The sequence below is a fragment of the Marmota flaviventris genome, chromosome 4, assembly GCF_047511675.1.
Source record: "Marmota flaviventris isolate mMarFla1 chromosome 4, mMarFla1.hap1, whole genome shotgun sequence".
Classification (NCBI taxonomy): domain Eukaryota; kingdom Metazoa; phylum Chordata; class Mammalia; order Rodentia; family Sciuridae; genus Marmota; species Marmota flaviventris.
In genome coordinates, this window is record NC_092501.1 from 59,399,579 (window position 1) to 59,422,019 (window position 22,441).

The 22,441-nt window shown below is 35.2% G+C and overlaps 1 protein-coding gene across 3 annotated transcripts in view; it reads left to right on the forward strand.

Moving 5' to 3' along the window:
- Jmjd1c (jumonji domain containing 1C) overlaps positions 1 to 22,441 on the forward strand; it is a 231,227-nt gene that overhangs the window by 184,760 nt on the left and 24,026 nt on the right. For all 3 annotated transcript variants that reach the window (XM_071611234.1, XM_071611232.1, XM_071611233.1), the window contains 8 exons: positions 4,480 to 4,585; positions 7,616 to 7,740; positions 9,674 to 9,817; positions 9,905 to 10,097; positions 10,226 to 11,898; positions 15,950 to 16,122; positions 16,368 to 18,571; positions 22,120 to 22,321. In XM_071611234.1, the coding sequence (XP_071467335.1) occupies positions 4,480 to 4,585; positions 7,616 to 7,740; positions 9,674 to 9,817; positions 9,905 to 10,097; positions 10,226 to 11,898; positions 15,950 to 16,122; positions 16,368 to 18,571; positions 22,120 to 22,321 (4,820 nt within the window). The remainder of the gene's footprint in view (positions 1 to 4,479; positions 4,586 to 7,615; positions 7,741 to 9,673; positions 9,818 to 9,904; positions 10,098 to 10,225; positions 11,899 to 15,949; positions 16,123 to 16,367; positions 18,572 to 22,119; positions 22,322 to 22,441) is intronic.

Here is a 22,441-nt window from a genome sequence, read left to right on the forward strand (position 1 = left end):
CTTCATACAGGATATTGCTTTTATTTATTTGGGGATATCTGAATATTGTATTATTCTAATTTTAGTTTTTATACCACCTAATTGGGTATATGTTCTTTTGAACTAAGTAGGAAATAGAGAACCATTTAAAATGAGATTAGTTCAAAAGTCCAATGTCCAAGTACAGATTCCAGCATGATTTTAACTCCATGATGGTATTCTGTACATGTGAAGAAAAACTTTTTGTACTTTGACTATCCCAAATAATAATTCATAACAGTGTTTGCCTAGAAATAAATAATTTGGAAATTTGTAGATTATGATTAAAGCACATCACAAGAGTTATTTTTTTCTCTTTTATGCTTTCTGATTCTAAGGTTGTATGAGTTTACCACTGTAAGCTGCTCCTCTTTGATAAGTGTTCAAGTATTGCTATATATGTTTTCATATAACCACTGTTAGACTTTTACAAAAAAGATAGTTTCCATTAATGTCTTTCAGTTCATTTTACCCATTCTATCTTTAAAAATGTTACCTTTCACCTGATAAACATAATGAGGAGAGAGAGAGAGAAAATAAAAGACAGGACACCTAAGTATTCTTTATCATTTACTGATTTTAATCAAGGACCATACTCTGTGAAAAGGTTATAGTAATTTCAGTCTACAAAGTTGTTATAAAAATTAATAATGTATGGGAACACCCAATATGGTGTTAGTCATGGGAAATGCACAATCTTGTTATCTTTTTTGTTGTTGTTGTTGTTACTACATTACAGTACCCAACTATTGTTCATTTAGAGATAACTTATGTCTTCGCAAAAAGAAAAACAATGAACTGAACAGTAAATATACTCTAGAACTTCATTTAAGGCATTGTTTTGAACATCATGTTTTCTTTATAAGTTTCTAATAAGGCAGATCTTGCTGAACTGATTTTTCCTATTTGTCCCTTGCTGGAAGTTTTAATTAGGAGTTTCCATATGATACAGTTATGGAGAAGGGAAGGTTCATAGAAGGTTCTATTCTTTCACTACTTGGTGACTTGTTCAGGGAAAATTTCAGAAAATACATATTGTTACTTAAGCTAAAAACTACCTTACCACTGAGCTACACCACCCCCAGCCCTTTTTATATTTTATTTTGAAACAAGGTCTTGCTAAATTGCTTAGGGGCCCACTAAGTTGCTGAGGTTGGCCTCGAACTTGTGGTCTTCCTGCCTTGACCTCCAGGAATCACTGGGATTACAGGAATATGCCCTGGCACCCAGCTAAATTGTTTTATAATAGCATATAAGCTCAAGACACAGCTGAAATTCTTCTGTAGTTTGTAAAATAGCAAATATTCTTAAGTTTTGGTGGGGGTTTTGTGTGTGTGTTTGGTACCAGGGATTGAATGCAGCAGCATTTAACCACTAAGCTACATCTCCAGCCTTTTCTAATTTAGAGACAGCATCTTGCTGAGTTACTTAAGGACATTGCTAAGTTGCTGGGGCTGGTTTTGAACAATCCTCCTGCCTCAGCCTCTCAAGCTGCTGGGATTGCAGGTGTGTGCCAATGCACCTGGCTCTCTCAGCGAGTTTTTAATTACAGATTCCCAGTTTCTAAATCAGCTTTATGGGCTTAATATTTGATTTTTAGCGCCTTCACAAAATTGTTTAGGTCAACACATAGAAAAAAAGTCTTCATTTTTCTCTGTTTCAGGAGTTGCTTATTTAGCCTTTTGTGAGACTCTTTAAAATGGATATGATGATGTAACAGTATACATGGAACAGGAGTAGTTCGGCAACAACATGCTTGTCATAAACCAGGCAGTGTCTTAGGACAGTTTTAATGGGTTTTTAATTAATTAATTGTTACTTACTGCCATAGATAATTCAGAATTGAAATTTTGTAAAATTAACTTTTAACTAAACATGGTGATGCATACCTGTAATCCTAGCAACTTTCGGGGCTGAGACAGTGATATCACAAGTTCCAGGCCAGGTTCAGTAAATTGGGAGAGAACCCTGTCTCAAAAAGAGTTGGTGGGGTCAGGCACAGTGGTACACGCCTGTAATCCCAGCGGCTTGGGAGGCTGAGACAGGAGAATTGTGAGTTCAAAGCCAGCCTCAGCAACTGGGAGGCACTAAGCAACTCAATGAGACCCTGTCTCTAAGTAAACTAAAAATAGGGCTGGGGATGTGGCTCAGTGGTCGAGTACCCCTGAGTTCAATCCCTGGTACCAAAACAACAAAATAAAGAGCTGGTGGGTATAAATAACTTCAGTAGTATCACAAAAACTAAATTAAAAAAAAAAAAACAATAAAAATTAATTGCAGTACTTCAAAAAAATCTTTTGAGACAGTGTCTCATTCAGTTGTCAAGGCTAGCCTCTAATTTGAGATCATTCTGTGTACTGGGATTATAGGCATGTGCCACTGTGCTCAGTTTCAGTGCTTTAAATATCTTATAACAAACAGGATTGAGGCAGATATTAGTAACTCTACTTTGTAGATGAGAAAACTGATAACAGAAATTTGAGCTTATCTAAGTAAGGTCATATCAGTAAAGGGACTCACAGTATTCATTTATTTATTTATTTTTTAAAATATTTATTTATTTAGTTTTCTGCAGACACAACATCTTTGTTTGTATGTGGTGCTGAGGATTGAACCTGGGCCGCACGCATGCCAGGCGAGCGCGCTACGGCTTGAGCCACATCCCCAGCCCTCATTTATTTTTTGGTTAATTTTTTCCACTAGAAAATTAGTCATTTGTTTGTTTAAAAGATATGTATGCTGTGTAATGATCTTGGAAAAAGCTCGTTACTTTAACTTGTTGAATTAATATAAATATATTTAAACAAATTAATTTTATATTCTAGGGGTTATATGTTATAAAATTTCAACATAGGCAATTGTAAGGTGTTGATAATGCTGCTTTATAAGTAGTTATAACTCCCTATGTAGTAATAGATATATGGATGTGTATGTATGGAAGCTTAAGTGGAGATAATTTTGATAGAATTTGTAGCTGTCAGAGCAATCTGAAAATGGTGATTTTTCCATAGAAAGTTTCCTATATTCAAATTTATATATATTCAGGATATGACTATACTGAACTGTCAGTATGTATCAGGAGGAGTAGAGTCCTATAGAACTTGTGATATTTTCTATTCTAAAAGTGATGAGATTATCTAATAGTGAGTATATTTTTACTATTGTTTTTTTCTGGTGCTGAGAATTGAATCCAGAGTCTCATGGATACTAAGCATATGCTTCACCACTGAGCTACATCCCCAGACCCCTATAGTATATTATTAAATGGAGGGTAAAGAGGGTAAAGAAAAGGAATTACTTCTGCCTTTGGCTTTTCCTAGATATAAGAGACATATCAGATAGAATATTTACCACAATATTATTCCAAAAGTGTAGAGTAGTATCGTAAAGCACTGATGGATGAGAAGGCAAATCTAATTTACTTGGATAGACTTTGGAACAAAGGAGTACAGTATGACCTGCTTCATCCATCTTTTTTTTTTTTTGCCCCCCCCCCCTAAATTGCTAGATTCTTTTTATTTACCAGGTATAATTTCCTGATTTAGCTCCTTTCTGATCACTAATCTGCCAGTCTACTTTTAAAATAGTCCCAAAGTGACAGTACTGTTTTCTCACCAGTTAACTTTAGAGCTTCTGCAGCCAATCTCAAATGCAGGTGCAGCAGAGGTGCTTTGGGAGAAAGAGAACAGAATGTGATGGTCTGGGACCAGCTGATCGTGGGAAACCATGTGACTACGTGATTGTTTCTATGGTCTAGATCCACCTTGTTCTGAGGATAATATCGTGAATAATCTAATTTTAATTACCTGAATGCTTTGGCCCTAACTTAAAATAGAAGTTTTAGCAGTGAAGTTATGGTCAAATGAGTTTCAATAGAACTGAATTTTATGACATTAAAATCAGGGCAGTGACTGTTAGTTTCAAACCCTAATGTTTTGAGCATAATTTGATGTGGTAATTTATATGTATATATTAACTGTCACTAAAATACTGCATTATTTTGCCACAGACATTGGATGACCTGATACATTTGGTTTTTATATTGCTTCAAATAGTAAAATCCTGGGCTGGGGGCATGGCTGAGTGGTAGAGTATTTGTCTAGTATGCTGGAGGTAAGGTCCTGGGTTCAGTCCCCCATACTGCAAACAATAGCAGAATAGTAAAATTCTTGAAAAGCTGATCAGAATAAGACTATATTTAAAAAGTTAGAAAATTCATTACTAAATTTCTAGTGTTTGACTATAGAACATTGTTGTCAAGGATCAGATCATACCACAGATTAATTTCCTATGCTCAGTTGTTACATAATTTCTCATAAACTACAACTTTGAATTTGTGGTTTTACATATATTTAGATCAAGAAAATTTCTCAAGTCTTTAGGACATATAAAAGAGAAAGTTGGTAACATGAATGTTAGGAGAGCATAATGTGGACCTTTTCTTTTAATCTATAATTCTAGGACGACATAGACAGCCTAAACCCAGTTCTCAGGGACAACCCGCAACTTCACGAGGAAGTGAAAGTCTGGGTAAAGGAACAAAAGGTTCAGGAGATTTTTATGCAAGGTAACTATTTTGAAATTATGCATTATTGGGGGGTGGGACTAGGCAACTTTACATATTTGTGTTTGGTTGTTCAATTATATGCAATGTAAGTGGAAGGCCCAGTCTAATAATTTGAATTCTATATAGTCCAAGGGAAAATAATTGCAGTATCCTAATAATTTTGATAGTTTATTATTCTACCAGTTTTTCAAATAACTTATTTGAGCTAAATTCCTGGCCTGAACTTAAAATTGCACAGGTGTTTTGTTGAATGGAAAATGTTCATAGTATAAAATGCTCTAAGTGTGTGAAGGAAGCATTGTTTGCAGTAAAGGGTTACCCAGAACCAAAATTGATTTCCTTTGAAGAATGCTGTTGATAATCTGATAAAAGTAGCCTGTTTTACTGCACCTTTTTCAACAATTACCTCATTACTAGTCAGTTTTGTTCCCTTTGTTTACTAAGTTACAGGTTTATCTACAACAACATGTGACCTTCATACTAATGTTTTGTAATTCCTAGTAATTTTCCTTTATGTCAATAAAATAACATAGATATAAACTTCTTGTAAAATTGAATTGAAACTGATTATGACATGAACATATTATATTGTAGAATGTTAAAAATAGAGTTTTGTTGTTAAATTTCCATATTTCTCTCAATCCTCAGTACCCATGCCATTAAGCATTAAATGAAGTAATCTCAGTTGTGATTGTTTTGCTTTATATGGTTACATATAGCAGCAGATTGTGTATATATTAAATTTTTCTTAGTATAAATATTCATAACAAAAATCAGCTATTTTGGTTATCATCCATGTGTCAAGTCTCCCGGTCCAAACAACAACTAAACCTTGAATGATCCTGCCCAATCTACCTCCCCTTTTGTTTCTATCAAATTTCAGCATCACCTTTATCGATCCTTTTGGGGGGAAGAGGTACGGGAGATTAGGAGCACTCAACCACTGAGCCACAACCTCAGCCCGCTATTTTGTATTTTATTTGGAGACAGGGTCTCACTGAGTTGCTTAGCCCCTCGTTTTTTGAACTCATGATCCCTCTGTCTCAGCCTTCTGAGCCGTTAGTATTACAGGCTTGCGCCACCACACCTGGCTTTTTCTATCCATTTTTGTGATAAATAAAACTGGTGATGATGCTGCACACACAAAAATTAGTGTCAGTTTCAGATTTCCATTTATGTTATAAATGTCAAATGATTTTAATAGAATTTATTAGGTCCACATGTTGTGATTGGTTGGTATGACAATCCCCATCCCCTTTTTTTCTCTTTTTGCAGTTTATTTGTTGAAGTAACCAAACTAATACTTAAAAAAATAATTGTTTTCTCATATCCTGTGAAGAAAAAAGATTAAAGCGTTAATAACCCCTTTTCATTTTAAGCATAATTGTGTGAGGCAAATTACAAACTGTGCTTAGTGTTGGGAATAAACCAGTGTAGATGGTATGCTTATGGTAATTAAAAACTGATCATTTTGGTGTTTTTCTGTAACCATTTTCCGTATTACGCAGAAAAAACTAATCTGGAGTCTTACTCTTCCCATAGTTAGAAAAGACTACAGTTTGTATAATAAATTATGGATAGTGAATAGCATTTATTCATCACCTTCTTTAAAATATAGCCAGTGAATATCTTCATTTTTTTCCTAGATCAATATACATACCATTTACAAGTCACATGGATTATTATTGTTTTTGTTATGGTGGTGGTACAGGGGATCAAACATGGGCTTTTTACATACTTGTCAAGTGCTCTGCCACTGAGCTATGTCCCTAGCCCCTTTATATTTTATTTTTGAGGTAGGGTCTTAGTAAGTCGTCTAGTCTGACCTTGAACTTGTGATCCTCCTGCCTTGACCTCTTCTTTAAGGTGCAGCTACAGTTACAGAAGTGCACCACTGCACCAAGCTGTGCATTAGATGTTTTAGGTTGTTACTGACATTGCTCTTCTTTTTCTTTTTGCTTCTTTTTTAAAAAAACTGTAAATAAGTATTTAACCATTTGTTGGTATTTTGAGTGTGTTAAACCTAGAGCTTCAGTCTAGAAATCAGAAAAAATAAGTTTTATCCCAACTTAAAGAGTTGGAAAGGATTAAATAAGCACTTGAAACTTTGAAATCATTTTGTAATTGTTAATATAGACTACTATTATCAATGTGCCATAGACTCCCCACCCTCCACAGTTCCCATTAAACTTGATAAAGTATTCAATGATATTTTAGTGCCTGTGAACTGAAGGAATTTTCATCTTTATTATCCACTTACGTGTAATGATTTTTGTTTTAATAAGCTTAAATGAAAATATACAGATAGATCCTTAATATTTAGTCCTTTCTTATTTTCTAAAAGTATACATACACGTGTGTGTGTGTGTGTAAAATTTCCTTTGAAAAAGTATGTTTAAAACAAAAGTACATCTCATTTCTTTTTTAACACATGTTCAGTGCTCTGTTTTTAAGTGCACTCATCAATCTTTGAGTTTTAAGACTTTCAGCAGCTTTTCCTAACTGTCACAGAGGAATCAAAATTTGTAGTTTATGGTAAAGTACTGCCAGCTAGATGACTCAGACTTCAAGTTCTGAGTTACCTTTTCATTTCATCCAGGTAGTCATGTGCCCAAATCTTGTTAGCAGTTTTGTAACCTTACTACAGCCCAGATTGCTGCAACTTAACGTTCTGTTCTTTTACTAACTCATGGTCCTAGAAACACTCCATCTAACTTTTTAAGTATTTTATTCCATTGAGTCAGGAAGTATGTATATGTAGTAGTATATATATAATAACCTCAGAATGATCTGCTTATTTTTTATTTTTAAGGTGAGTTTTGCTATGTTGCCCAGGCTGATCTTGAACAGCCTCAGAGCATTGGAGATTGTAGTCATGAGCCACCAAAGGATTTTATTTGTCTTCTACAACATTTTTTTAAAATTTATCTTTGGTTATATTACTCATCAGATAGCTTTGTTTTCTCCTAAGAGGTAATTACTACGTAAAATGTCCGCATTTAAGTTGTTTATGCTTGTGTTTTTTTAAAGGTCCTTATTCTTTAAATGGATACAGAGTGAGAGTATATAGACAAGACTCTGCCACCCAGTGGTTTACCGGCATAATTACTCATCATGATCTCTTCACCCGCACCATGATCGTTATGAATGATCAGGTAAATACTTTAACTATTTATTTTTGGTGCTGGGGATTGAACTCAGAGCCTTTCACATGTTAAGCTGAGTTATTATCCTTTCAACCTCAACTAATGTTTTTGAAAAAACTAATTTTTGTAGTACAAATAGTCTATGCCATGTTGGGGTTGTAGCTCAGTGATAAAGCACTTGCCTAGCATGTGTGAGGTACTGGGTTCAATCCTCAGCACCATATAAATAAATTAAATAAAGGTATTGTGTCAATCTACAGGTAAATTTTTTTTTTTTAAGAGAGGAGAGAGAGAATTTTTTAAATATTTATTTTTCAGTTTTCAGTGGACACAACAACAACAACTTTATTTTTATGTGGTGCTGAGGATCGAACCCAGCGCCCCGTGCATGCCAGGCAAGCGCGTTACCGCTTGAGCCACATCCCCAGCCCCTAAAAATATTTTTTAAAAAATAGTCTGTGCCAACAGTTTGATAATAATTTTCATCTACAGAGTTTTGCTTTGTTTCCTTCCTTCCTCCCTCCCTCCCTCCCTACCTCCCTACCTCCCTCCCTACCTCCCTCCCTCCTCACCTCAAGCATACTAGGCAAATGCTGTACCACTGAGCTATATATATATACCCCAAGCCCTTTTTCTTTTATATTGAGGTTGTGTTAAATTGCCCAGACTGGCCTGGGAATTATAGGCATGTTCCTACTGTGACCAGCATCTCCAATGTTACATAGAGGTCACTTTAAGTCAGAGGATAATGGTAGTGTCATATTTATTTCAATACTAATAAAATCAGAACCTGAAATAGACACATCAAGCTACTTAGTCTTTTTTTCTTTAATTTTTCGTTAGCTAAAACTTTCTCTGTTTTTCTGTCTCTGGTATTAAAAATGCATTCTGAATGGTTTATCCCTGAGTCATATCCCCAGGCCTTGTTTTCTTTTCACTAATGAAAACTTTCAGTGCATATGTAGCTCTCTCACATCAAATTTCATTATTAGTATGCTCACTTAAGTTTTGTGACAAATGTTAAAAACACAGGTTTGTTTTTTTTTTTTTTTTTTTTTTCCTTTTTGAGAAAAACGTTTATTTTTAAAGCTGTCATTTGTTTATGTGTAAAAAACCAGATATTTAGAAATTCCTACCCAAGTGAATTTTGGAGAATTATATGATAGAGCTCCTTTGTAAACAATTTAAATGCTTTGATTAAAATTTTGTCAATGCTAATAAATAAATTATATTATTTAACTGCATTTTTTCTTAAAAAGATGACAAGCTTTCACCTTGATGAAGTACAAAATCATCTTGAATTTTTACATTATTAATTTATACGGTTTTTGACTTGTTCTACTAGTTTTATTTTGTAGCTGCTTTTCAAAAATTTAATTTAAAAGATACTATCAGACTTAAGTAACCAGTTTTAGTCACCAAGGACAGAATTACTTTTAATCTTCTGTAACATTGTTTCAACTACTAGCCAAGAATTAAAAAGCAAATATTATCTATTGCAAATATATTTTGATAAACAAAGTTAAGAATTAATCAAGAATATAGAGTCCACCTGGACACAGTGACACAGGCCTGTAATTCCAGCAACTCTGGAGGCTGAGGCAGGAAAGTTCAAGACCAGCCTCAGCAACTTAGCAAGGCCCTATGCAACTTGACAGCATCCTGTCTCAAAAAATAAAAAGCACTGAGGATGTGGCTTGGTGGGGTAAGCACACATGGGTCCAATCCCCCATATGATAAAAGAAGAATATAGAGCCCCATATGCAAGTGACATCACCAAAAAGAACAAGTATAAATATCCAGTTTGTCCTATTTATTTTAAAAATAGGAAGTAGGGATCCCAAACTGATTTCTAAACATTTCTACTTAGTAAAGAAATGCTACCACGTATTGTTTAGCTCATTGTATTTAATTTTTGTTTTTGTTTTGTGTTATGGATTAGGTACTAGAACCACAGAATGTCGATCCTTCTATGGTTCAAATGACCTTTCTAGATGATGTTGTTCACTCCTTATTAAAAGGTGAAAATATTGGCATTACATCACGACGTAGGTCTCGTGCCAATCAAAATATCAACACTGTTCACGTATGTATGTTACTAGTAATTAATTTTTATAATTTCTCTTTCTCTATTTAGAATTAGCTAGTTATAATCATTGTCGGTTATTTTTAGGGCCATTATACACGTGCCCAAGCAAATAGTCCCAGACCAGCAATGAACTCTCAAACTGCTGTACCAAAACAGAATACACACCAGCAACAGCAACAAAGAAATATCCGTCCAAATAAGAGGAAGGGCTCAGATAGCAGTATACCAGACGAAGAGAAGATGAAGGAGGAAAAATACGATTATGTATCACGAGGAGGTAGGATCCACTTTTTTTTTTTCTCCTTTAGGGACTGGGAACAAATAAAAATATTTAAAATATGCTACTTAGTTTTGATTATGATTTTTCATAATCAAAAAGTAAGGCTTTTTTTTTTAACCTTACAGATAATCCTAAGGGTAAGAACAAACACTTGATGAATAAAAGAAGGAAACCTGAGGAGGATGAAAAGAAACTAAATATGAAAAGATTGCGGACTGACAATGTTTCAGACTTTTCTGAGAGCAGTGACTCAGAAAATTCCAATAAGAGAATAATTGATAATTCCTCAGAGCAGAAGTCAGAGAATGAGTTGAAAAATAAAAATGCTTCCAAGATAAATGGAGAAGAAGGGAAATCCCAGAATAGTGAGAAGGTGGGAGAAGAGACACTAGTAGATATCCAGACTCCCTGGGATCAAATACATGAAGATAAAAAACATGAAGAAGCAGAGAAGCAGAAATCTGTTGATACTCAGTTTCAAGAAAAAGTTACTATCCATTCATCAGAACAGGCCACACTTGCTGAACATAATCCTAAGGATTTATTTCTTCAAGAATGCAATATGGAAAACACACATACGGGGGAATTATTACCAAAGGAAAAGTTTATATCCAGACCATCCACACCAAAATGTGTTATTGATATTACAAAAGATGCTAATTCAGAAAAAGTGGTTCAGGAAAACTCAAGTACCTTTGGCCTGCAGACACTTGAGAAAATGGATCCTAAAGGTAATGATTCAAAACATTCAATTGTAAATTCAAAATACTTGGAAACAGCAAAACAAGATTCTGACCAGAACTGGGTCAGTGATGTAATTAAAGTGGATTTAACCCAGTCAAGTGTTATAAATGCTTCTTCAGGAAATGATCAACTGGATATTGAAAAAGAAAAAAATCAATACATCTCTTACACATCTTCTTTAAGTGCACCTTCTGTCACAGAAGATAAGGCAAATAAGCCAAGTCCACCCCCAGAGACTATAAAATCTAAACTAACTGCTTCAGTAGATACTCACAAGACAAAACCCAATTCTTCACCTGAAGTTGTTAAATCCAAAATTACCCATTCTCCCGATTCTGTGAAGTCTAAGGCTACTTATGTGAATAGTCAAGCTACTGGTGAAAGAAGACTGGCAAATGAGTTATCAAGATGCAGTTTTCATCCGGTTCCTACTCGAGGCAGTGCATTGGAAACTACAAAGAGCCCTCTTATCATTGATAAAAATGAGCATTTCACCGTTTATCGAGATCCTGCTCTTATTGGATCAGAAGCAGGAGCTAATCACATTTCACCTTTTTTAAGTCAACATCCTTTCCCTCTTCATTCCACATCCCATAGAACCTGTTTAAATCCAGGTACCCATCACCCTGCCTTAAACCCTGCATCCCATTTACTAGCTGGATCATCCAGTCAAACTCCATTACCTACAATCAACACTCATCCTCTGACTAGTGGTCCACACCATTCTGTTCATCATCCTCATTTACTTCCCACTGTGTTACCTGGAGTGCCTACTGCCTCCTTACTTGGTGGCCACCCACGCCTAGAGAGTGCTCATGCTAGCAGCTTGAGCCACTTAGCACTAGCACACCAGCAACAGCAACAGTTGTTACAGCACCAGTCACCTCATCTTCTTGGACAAGCTCATCCTTCTGCTTCATATAATCAGCTTGGACTTTATCCAATTATTTGGCAGTATCCAAACGGAACACATGCATACTCAGGACTTGGTCTGCCTTCTCCTAAGTGGGTTCACCCAGAAAATGCAGTTAGTGCTGAAGCTTCATTAAGGAGGGTAAGTGACACTGGTTTGCCTTTATGTCAGTATAAACTTATTTATTAAAAGGTACAGGTGCATTTTCAGTATCCCATTCTTTTAGGTCATGTCCAATTACAGAATGTTAGAATTTTTCAGATACTTGTTTGGATGCTTAATATCCTCAGAGCAGTAGCAGCAGAAATCTCAGAAAAGCCACTTTATAAAAAGAGTTAGTTGAAGAAAGTAAAATTTTTTTAGATTGTGGTTTTTATTATAGATTTAAATTCATATACTTATAATTGAAAATTCTGGGTTAATATTTATGCAAAATTGTAGGGCTTTCTTTATATGTATTATCAAATTGTTCTTTTTAAAATTGTTATGTACCCCAGTTCAATGCATTATGTTAATTGTATAATATGAGCTATGACTCTTTAGACTCCCTTTTTTCTTAAGGTTATCCAAGTCTGGAGATTTCCAGTATGTGGGAAAGTTGATGAGATTCTCCCTACCTAACAGACTATTGCTGCAGTTGGTTTAGGACTTATATTCCTTTGTGAGCTACGTGGTTTCTCTAGCAAATTCATTTTACACTAAGAAATAGCTAGTAAGAATAATACCAAGCTCAGTGTTGTTTTTCAAATGGAGGAATGGGTGCCACTATTAAACTTCCAGGAGCTAATCTTGTCCTTTATGTGACCCAAGATAGTCTTCAGATATTCTGCCCAAATCTGTTTTTATGCCCTTTTTTTGGTGTGGGGGGGGGGGGGAGAAATAGTGCTAACTTGCTAGCAAGTCAAGGCCATGGGTTTGATCCCCAGCACCTTAAAAAATAGATTACTGGGGCTGGGGTTGTGGCTCAGTAGTAGAGTGCTCACCCAGCACACGTGAGGCACTGGGTTCAATCCTCAGCACCAACCACATAAAAATGAAATAAAGAGGGGCTGGGGATGTGGCTCAGGCGGTGGCGCGCTCGCCTGGCATGCGTGCGGCCCGGGTTCGATCCTCAGCACCACATACAAACAAAGATGTTGTGTCTGCCAAATACTAAAAAATAAATATTAAAATTCTCTCTCTCTCTACCTCTATCTCTCTCACTCTCTCTTTAAAAAAAAAATGAAATAAAAATATCGTATCCACCTACAACTAAGAAATATTTTTTTAAAATAAATTAATTAATTAACTATCTTAATGATTAGACTCAAGTACTGTTATACATCACAGCACTAGAACTTTTTCACCCCATCTGTAATTTTGATCATCACACTAAATTGCCAAGGTTTAACTTGAGATCCTCCTGCCTCAGTCTCACCTCAGCTGGGATTATAGGTTTGTGCCTCCATACAAGCCCCCCATCCCCATTCTTTTTTTTTTTTAAGAGAGAGAGAGAATTTTTTAATATTTATTGTTTAGTTTTCGGCGGACACAACATCTTTATTTGTATGTGGTGCAGAGGATCGAACCCAGAGCCAGGCAAGCGCGCTTCCGCTTGAGCCACATCCCCAGCCCCCCAGCCCCATTCTTGATGGTGCCATTAATCTAGTAATAGGTGAAACATACTACAATGTGTACATTATGTAGTTTTTAAGTAAAAGAAGAATCACTATAATCACTACATTATCCTAATTTTTATTGTCAAAATTGAAAGTAGGTGTGGTAGCTTAAGTGCCTAATGCATTCACTCAGACCTTCACTCTCAGTGTGTCATGAATGTAGTTGCAGGTGCACAAGGATAGCCTAGATGAACATAAGAAGCCAAGAGATGCAAATAACTTTGAACCTTCTATAAGTTCCAAGCTCTGGAAAATAGATTTAAGTTATTGTTAGAAATGGCTTGGAAGAATTGTTACTTGGTAGACTTTGTGACTGTCAAGCGTCCATGTTTATAAGAATATAAAATTTTTTATTAACTGATCATAAAAAAATTAAACTAGCTGGGTGTGGTGGTGCATGCCAGCTATTCAGGAGGCTGAGGCAAGAGGATCCCAAGATCCAAGCAAGCCTGGGCAACTTAGGGAGAGTCCCTGTCTCTAAATAAAATGGAAAAGGGCTGGAGATGTAGTTCAGTGGTAAAATGCCCCTGGCTTCAAGCCCTAGTACTGCTCCCCAACCCGCCTCGCCACCAGGAGGAAAAAAGGTTAAACTAAAAACAGGTGTATCTGACTTCCATTAATTTGTGTAAACGTATAATATGAAGGAATAAATTTAAATAACATTTTGAGCAAAAATCAAGATCTGTTATCCTGGTTTAAAAGTGAAAAACAATACAAGCACAGACACTAGATTAGGAATCTATTTTGAGAGGGTTTTTGTTTGTTTTTTGTGGAGTATTGTAGATTGAACTCAGGGACACTCAACCACTAAGCCAAATCTCTAGCCCTGTTTTGTATTTTATTTAGAGAGAGTCTCACTGAGTTGCTTAGCACCTCATTTTTGCTAAGGCTGGCTTTGAACTCACCATCCTCCTGTCTCAGCCTCCCAAGCTGCTGGGATTACAGGCATGCACTACCACGCTCAGCTTGAGTCTTATTTTATAGGGTAAAAACCTTTATCATTGCTTTGCCTTTATTGCACTTTAAGATTTTCATTTTTGAGGTGCTGGGGACTGAACCTAGAGATGTTCTACCACTGAGCTACATTCCGAACCCTTTTTATTTTTTATTTGAAGACAGGATCTTGCTAAGTTGCTGAGGCTGGCCTCAAACTTGCAGTCCTATTGCCTCAACTTTCTGAGTCACTAGGATTTCAGGTGTGCATCACTGTACCCAGCAAGAATCTTGAATCTGTTAGAACTGAGGCCTTTTGTGTCATTATATATTGGGATGATCCTTATGTGTATAATTATGTATTTTTCTCTTAGGTGACATTTGCAGCCATGGTGTATGCTTTTAGTTTCCGTAATTTTACAGCAGTATCTATTTGGCATAAACTGCTTTTGCATTATCATTTGAGTTGTTAAATTTAGCCCCTTTGTTAAAACCAAAGCAGCTTTTGTTTTTCTGGTATTTCAGTATCACTCATAGTATAAAAAAAAAAATCCTTAAACATGTAATTTGATATATGTCTCAACATAGAGGTCTTTGTACCACATTTTTAATTATGAGAAAGGCAGCATATTAACATAGAAAAAGTTAACATTGTTATATTTCCACACTTCAAGTTGTTGGGGTTTTTTTGTTTGTTTGTTTGTTTTTTGTAGTTATAAATGAGCAGAATGCCTTTATTTTATTTGTTTATTTTTATGTGGTACTAAGGATCAAATCCAGTGCCTCACACATCCTAGGCAAATGCTCTGCCACTGAACTACAGCCCCAGCCCCACATCTCCAAGTTTAATGGCCCAACAATGTTTATAGTTTGTGGTGCAAAAAAGCCTTGAAAATACAATTATCTGCCAATTGTAAGTAAATTGTTGTATTGAAAAAGTTAGCTTTTTTTTGATGACAAAAGATGGCAAATGAATTTGGTTATAATTTCTGTTTCTGGTGAAATATAAGAATAACATTCTGTTTTTGTTAATACCAACATAATCTTTGCTCGTATTTTGTTTTGTGCGGTACTGGGGATTGAACCAGCTCAAAGGCATTTTGCTACTAAGTTACATTCCTACACACCTCCCCCTACTTTTTCAATCTTTTTTCTTTCTTTCCTTCTTTTTTTTTGCAACAGGATCTTGCTAAATTGCTAAAACTGACCTCCAACTTGTGATCCTCCTGTCTTATCCTCCTAAGTCTCTGTGATTATAGGCATGTGCCATTGTGCTTAGCTATAGTATATATTCTTTTGATATTAAAGTTTTAGGAAATCAAGTAAATTAAGTTGAAAGCACTGATTCCTAGAGCTACTTTTAGTAAAATTAAAGTAAATTTATGGAAATTGATAATTTAATACTGATGAGTTGACTGCATACTATGGGAAAATTAATCTAATTATGCTGGTTATATACTTGAATTCATCCAATTCATTTAGAATAAAAATCACAGTTTTTATAAATGTAATCCTGTTAAACTTCTGTGACACTAATTTTAACTTTTTCTAGTAACTGAAGTCCAATTTTTTGTTTTGGGTTTTTGTTTTTTTTTTAATAGAATTCTCCCAGTCCTTGGTTACATCAACACACCCCTGTGACCTCAGCAGATGGTATTGGATTACTCAGTCACATTCCTGTCAGACCTTCCAGTGCAGAACCTCATCGACCTCTTAAAATTACCACACATTCCAGTCCGCCATTGACAAAACCTGTAGTAGATCACCATAAAGAGTAAGTTAACTAATGCTTAAATTTAAAACTTGTTTTTCTTAATTCGCTTCTCAGTTAATTTTAAGTTAATAAATGTTTACAACTAGGCTTTGAAGAAGTATTCTGTATTGATACATTTTGTAATTGATATTAGAGTACTTGCAAAGGTGTGTTTTACTTTCATAATAGAATATATTACATAGAAACCATCTCCCCCCACCCACCAAGAAAAATTGATTACAGAAATCTTTGTGTTTTCTTTATAGAGAATTGGAGAGGAAAGCTTTTATGGAACCATTACGGTCTGTTGCATCCACATCAGTAAAAAATGACCTGGATCTAAATAGGTCACAGACTGGGAAAGATTGTCACTTGCATAGACATTTTGTGGATCCAGTATTAAATCAATCGCAGAGGCCACCCCAGGAGACTGGAGAGAGATTAAACAAATATAAGGAAGAACATCGTCGAATTCTTCAAGAAAGTATTGATGTTGCTCCCTTTACAACCAAAATTAAGGGACTTGAGGGTGAGAGAGAGAATTATTCCAGAGTAACAGCATCATCATCTAGCCCTAAAAGCCATGTCATCAAACAAGATAAAGATGTAGAACGCTCAGTATCAGAGCTTTATAAAATGAAGCACCCGGTGCCTCAAAGTTTGCCCCAAAGTAACTATTTTACTACATTGTCCAATAGTGTGGTCAATGAACCTCCAAGATCATACCCATCCAAAGAGGTTTCAAATATTTACACTGAAAAACAGAGTAATTCCCTTGCAACAGCAGCTAATCCTCAAACTCTGACTTCATTTATATCATCTCTTTCAAAGCCTCCACCTTTGATTAAACACCAACCAGAAAGTGAAAGTTTAGTAGGCAAGATACCAGAACATCTTCCCCATCAGATTACATCTCATTCAGTAACAACTTTCAGAAATGACTGTAGAAGTCCTACCCATTTGACAGTTTCTTCTACAAATACACTCCGCAGTATGCCTGCTTTACATAGAGCACCAGTATTTCACCCACCAATTCATCACAGTTTAGAACGAAAGGAAAGCAGCTACAGTAGCCTTTCCCCTCCAACTTTAACTCCAGTGATGCCAGTAAATGCTGGCAGCAAAGTTCAGGAATCACAGAAGCCTCCGACTTTAATTCCTGAGCCAAAAGACTCTCAGGCAAATTTTAAGAGTTCTTCTGACCAGAGTTTGACAGAAATGTGGAGGGCTAATAATAACCTCAGCAAAGAGAAAGAGTGGCATGTGGAGAAAAGTGGTGGAAAATCACAGGCTGCTGTGGCATCTGTCATTGTGCGTCCACCTTCTAGTACAAAAATTGATAGCATGCCAGCAATGCAGTTAGCTTCCAAAGATCGAGTTAGTGAAAGATCTTCAACTGGGGCAAATAAAACAGATTGCCTCAAATCAGTAGAAGCTGGAGAGACTGGAAGAATCATTCTACCAAATGTGAGTTCAGACAGTGCTCACATGAAATCTGAAAAAACCTTCGAGACTGTCTCACAGGGCTTTGTTCCCACTTCAGTTATGTCTACTATAAATACAGTGTGTGATACCAAAACAGATGTATTCACATCTGCTCCTACTACCACCAGTGTTTCCAGCTGGGGTAGTTCAGAAATAACTTACTCTTTGTCAAATACCATTTTGGCCTCTACATCCTTAGAATGTACCTCTTCAAAAAATGTTACTCAGTCAGTGGCTCAAACACAAGAATGCAAGGTCAGCACCACAGTTCCAGTTACTCTGGCCAGTAATAAAACAGGAAGTACTGTTCAGCCCAGCTCTGGCTTCTCAGGCACAACTGATTTTATTCATTTAAAAAAGCACAAGGCAGCATTGGCTGCCGCTCAGTATAAAAGTAGTAATGTTAGTGAGACTGAACTTAATGCTGTGAAAAATCAGACAGTTTCAGCCTCCCTTCCTCTGGATAGCACTGTAATCTGTAGTACAATTAACAAAGCAAACTCTGTAGGAAATGGGCAAGCATCCCAGACAAGTCAACCGAACTACCACACTAAACTGAAAAAGGCCTGGCTTACCAGACATTCAGAAGAAGATAAAAATACTAATAAAATGGAAAATTCAGGGAATTCTGTATCAGAAATTATAAAGCCATGTTCTGTCAACTTAACAGCCTCTACATCTAATGATATACAAAATAGTGTAGATAGTAAAATCATAGTGGATAAATACGTAAGAGATGATAAAGTCAATAGGAGAAAAGCCAAAAGAACTTATGAATCTGGCTCTGAAAGTGGAGATTCAGATGAAAGTGAAAGCAAGTCAGAGCAAAGGACTAAAAGGCAACCTAAGCCAACTTACAAAAAGAAGCAAAATGATTTGCAAAAAAGAAAAGGCGAAATAGAAGAAGATTTGAAACCCAATGGAGTTCTCAGCAGGAGTGCCAAAGAAAAAAGTAAATTGAAGTTGCAGAGTAGCAGTAATAGTGGTAAGTAAAGAATTTGTTTTATCTAGCTCAGGTAAAATGGACTGAATGTTCTAGCAGTATTGGTGTGATTCTATGAAGATTAGTGAGTTGAAAGGCATTCTTTTGTCTTTATAATTTAGGAGTAAGTCATAATCTTAACTATTTCTAAGAACTGTTAAAATGCAGTTATGGTAATCTTAATAAAAATTGATTCTAATGGTCATGAAGATATTTAACTATTACAGTATTTAGTTGGAAAATTCTAGTTACTATAATGCACATTACCAGAGAAAAAATTAAAAAGTAGAGTGAATATGACATATCTTCAAGTGTCAAAATTGTAAGCTTATTGGAATTACCATCCATTTAATGAGCTGTTCAAATAGTTGTTCAAGATAGAGGGAGAATCTTGTGGTTTCATTTACATATTCAAGAACTTCCATAATAAGTAGAAAGCTGCAAAACTAGAATATTTCCTTTATGGGTATAGCTGGACAAAAATAAATGATTCCAGTAATATTCAGTATAAAATGTGTCTATATGTCTTTACTCTAGAAGTATTTCTCAGTTTTCTTATTTCTTTGTAGGTGTGTTGCACTATGTAGAAAGCACTTAATAGTTTGATTATATTCATGTGTACATCCACATACAATGTATGAAATATCTGTGACATTGTGGACGCTCAAGAAATACTTTCACAAGCACTTGGATGCTTGAAGGCTCTTATTTGTGCCTTTTCACAGAATGAGGTTTTCCCACATGGCTGTGTGGAAACCAGAGGCAAAGTGAAGGAGAGAAAAACAGGATGATGGAATCATAGAAAAGGACAGTCAGAAAGTGAAAGAACGAAGGACAAGCTCAACTAGAGACAGAGAGACTGGCAGACTGAAATGCAAGTATAGTCAGAAGACAGAGAGGGAGATTGACAACGAAGGATACCTGCCATTTATTTGAATTTGGGTTATATACAGTGTCACTTTTTCTTTCCCCTATGTTGTTCTTACTGCCCCTGTTGAATTCACAGTAGGCTTAGTGTGGTCAATAACTGTCTCTCTTCCTATTTCACACAACATTTCCTTTGGTGTTGCTTATACTTGAGTTAAATTTACAGAAAAAAGTTAGGAACCCTCCAGCTTTTAACACTTAGAAAACCCTTATGGGGTTAAATTTATAAAATTAACTCTAAATGAAGTGCATATTCTCTATTCATCTTGAGACTGAATGTACATGTTTTCAAGTTAGAGTCCTAAGACAATGGCTGGCTTTAGTACCTTTTTTTTCTCTAGATTGTAATGCTTAGTCAAATCTCTCATACATGGTAACTAGCATTTAATTTCAGTAAGATTGAATTTTGTATTTAAAATTAGAAATTAGTTGCCTTTTCATAACTAATTCTTACATAATTTTACTTTATCCAGTATATCTATTTGTGTGTTTGCTTATGAGGAACTGAAGTTCAAAAGGTTCTTACTACACAAAGTAAGCACTGAGTTAGGTTTTTGTTGTTGTTGACTAAGTATGTTAATCTTAAACTATTAGGTTTTAGATTTTGCCAATAAGTTAGATATATAGAATTAAAGGAAAAACTTATTTATTGTATAAATATTATTATAGTTAAATTCATAAACGTTATTAGCAACAGTTACCTATGGCCTGGTCTAAGAGCAAAAGTTATATCAAAAGCTCTTCATATGAATGTCTTTGTAATTAATTCATTATTTAAAAAGAAAAAACTCAAAAGTGCCTATTCTGTGTCATAATTGAGATTTGCTTTGAAATGTCTGGTTCTTTACTGCTTAAACTGTTCACAGTGGTATGGGGGATCCATACTCTGAACTGTTCTGTTACCTGAAATTAAAAGTATATTGGTTAAAGTTATTTCCTAATCAAAAATAGAAACAGATTGCATTTAAATAAGTGTAATTAAAAAGTAAATAAACTATTGGAAGAAAGTGTACCAAATAAAAATTTATTAGCAGTGTGACATTTCTATTGTTCATTCTGACTTCTAAAAGCTCTTTTTTATATAGTCCATAGGGGGGGGGAAATCTGTTGTATACATAGTGGAGGAAATAGTAAACTGTTTACACAAGCCATTTGGAAACATATTTATGCCATAAGTGGTGTGTATGGGTGTGTGTGTGTCTCTAGTGGGTTAAGCCAAATGGCTCCTTGCCTTAAGGTAGAGACAGAAGAGGGAAAAAGGTAATTGCAAACAACCAAGCAGCAATCCTGGAAGTACTGAATACAATTGGACCCAGTTTTAAATGAGCCATCCTATCATTTAAATACAGTGCTTCTGTACAAGATGGGTGAGTTTTCTGTAGTTCTACTGGAAATAGCAGGAGCTCTGGACAAGAGTTCTACAAGTTTCTGCAAGAAGTATCTAGTTTCAAGAGACTCATTGTGTCTCTAATAGGCGTAAATACAAAACACAAGATTAGGAAATAGAATATATTCTGTTAATACGAAAGAAATAACAAACTATGTAAATCTAATGTCATAGGTACATAATATCACAGGATAAGTATACTTAAATGTTTGAGTTACCAGATATTGCTTTTCTCAATATAATTTGCTCTTAAATGAATATGTTTTTAAGATTTTAATAGACATGGCTGTGGTTGTGGGTCAGTGTAGAGCACTTGCCTAACACATGTGAGGCACTGGGGTTCGAGCCTCAGCACCACATTAAAAAAATTATAAGTAAAATAAAGTTATTTTAAAAATTTAATAGACAATTGTAACTTAATTATTTGGGTTTCTCGTGGTGTGAAAATTCTACCTACTCTCTAGAATTACTTCAGTCATGTTCTACTTGTTAAGCGTAAGTTAACAAAAGTGACAAGAGCAATGATGTTGACTATGGTAAATAAATTAATTTTTTTCCTACAAGTAATAGACTGTATAATACATTTAGGTCTTTTCCTTTATGTTTCTTTGGTGCCTTTTCTCTTAGGGTCTCACTGTGTTGTCTAGGCTACCCTGACCTCTTTGGCCCAAGTAACCCTCCTTCCTTAACCTCCAACACATAGTTAGCACTGTAGGCTCATCCCACGGTATCAAGAAGCTGATATGATGCATTTTTTTTACCTCCATCAATTAATATGTGTAATTTTTTCTTTTACTTTCTTTAACACCCTTTTATTTTTATAAAAGGTACTGCTGCCATTAATATATTAATATCAAATGGAGTGCATTGCAATAAAGGAAAAATAATTTCTGTATAGAAGAATTTTATTTTAGATAGAGGTACATAGAATATGAATAATTCTCTTGTTTGCTGTGAATGTTGCATATGAATTGTTAATAATGCATAAAATGTTCAGTCAATTCACTCAGCTCTACATTTCCAGCATAACAAAGGGTTCATTAGGTTAGCAGAATCTGTTAACAAGTAAACAAATGCTGCTGTGGGCTTTTCAGTCATTAATTATACCTGGAAATCTAAGTCTCTAGTTTTGTCTCTAGTGTTAATATATCATTGTTGTATATTTGTCTTGAACTTCATCTCGAAATGCACCTTTCTATAAAACAATCTTGTTAATCATTTCCTACTGATTTTACAGCTGGCATCCCTCGTTCAGTATTAAAAGATTGGCGAAAAGTCAAGAAGCTGAAGCAAACTGGGGAATCCTTTTTACAGGATGACTCCTGCTGTGAGATAGGGCCTAATTTACAAAAGTGCCGAGAATGTAGACTTATTCGCAGTAAAAAAGGAGAAGAACCAACTCATTCACCAGTATTTTGTAGATTTTACTACTTCAGACGGTAAGTAAAAATATGAAATTGGAAAAATATTTAGTGGGTATTGGAAATTATTCTATTATTCTAAGGGACCCTTTGAATATGTTTCTAATATATTATAAAAAATTAATATTTTTTGTGCTA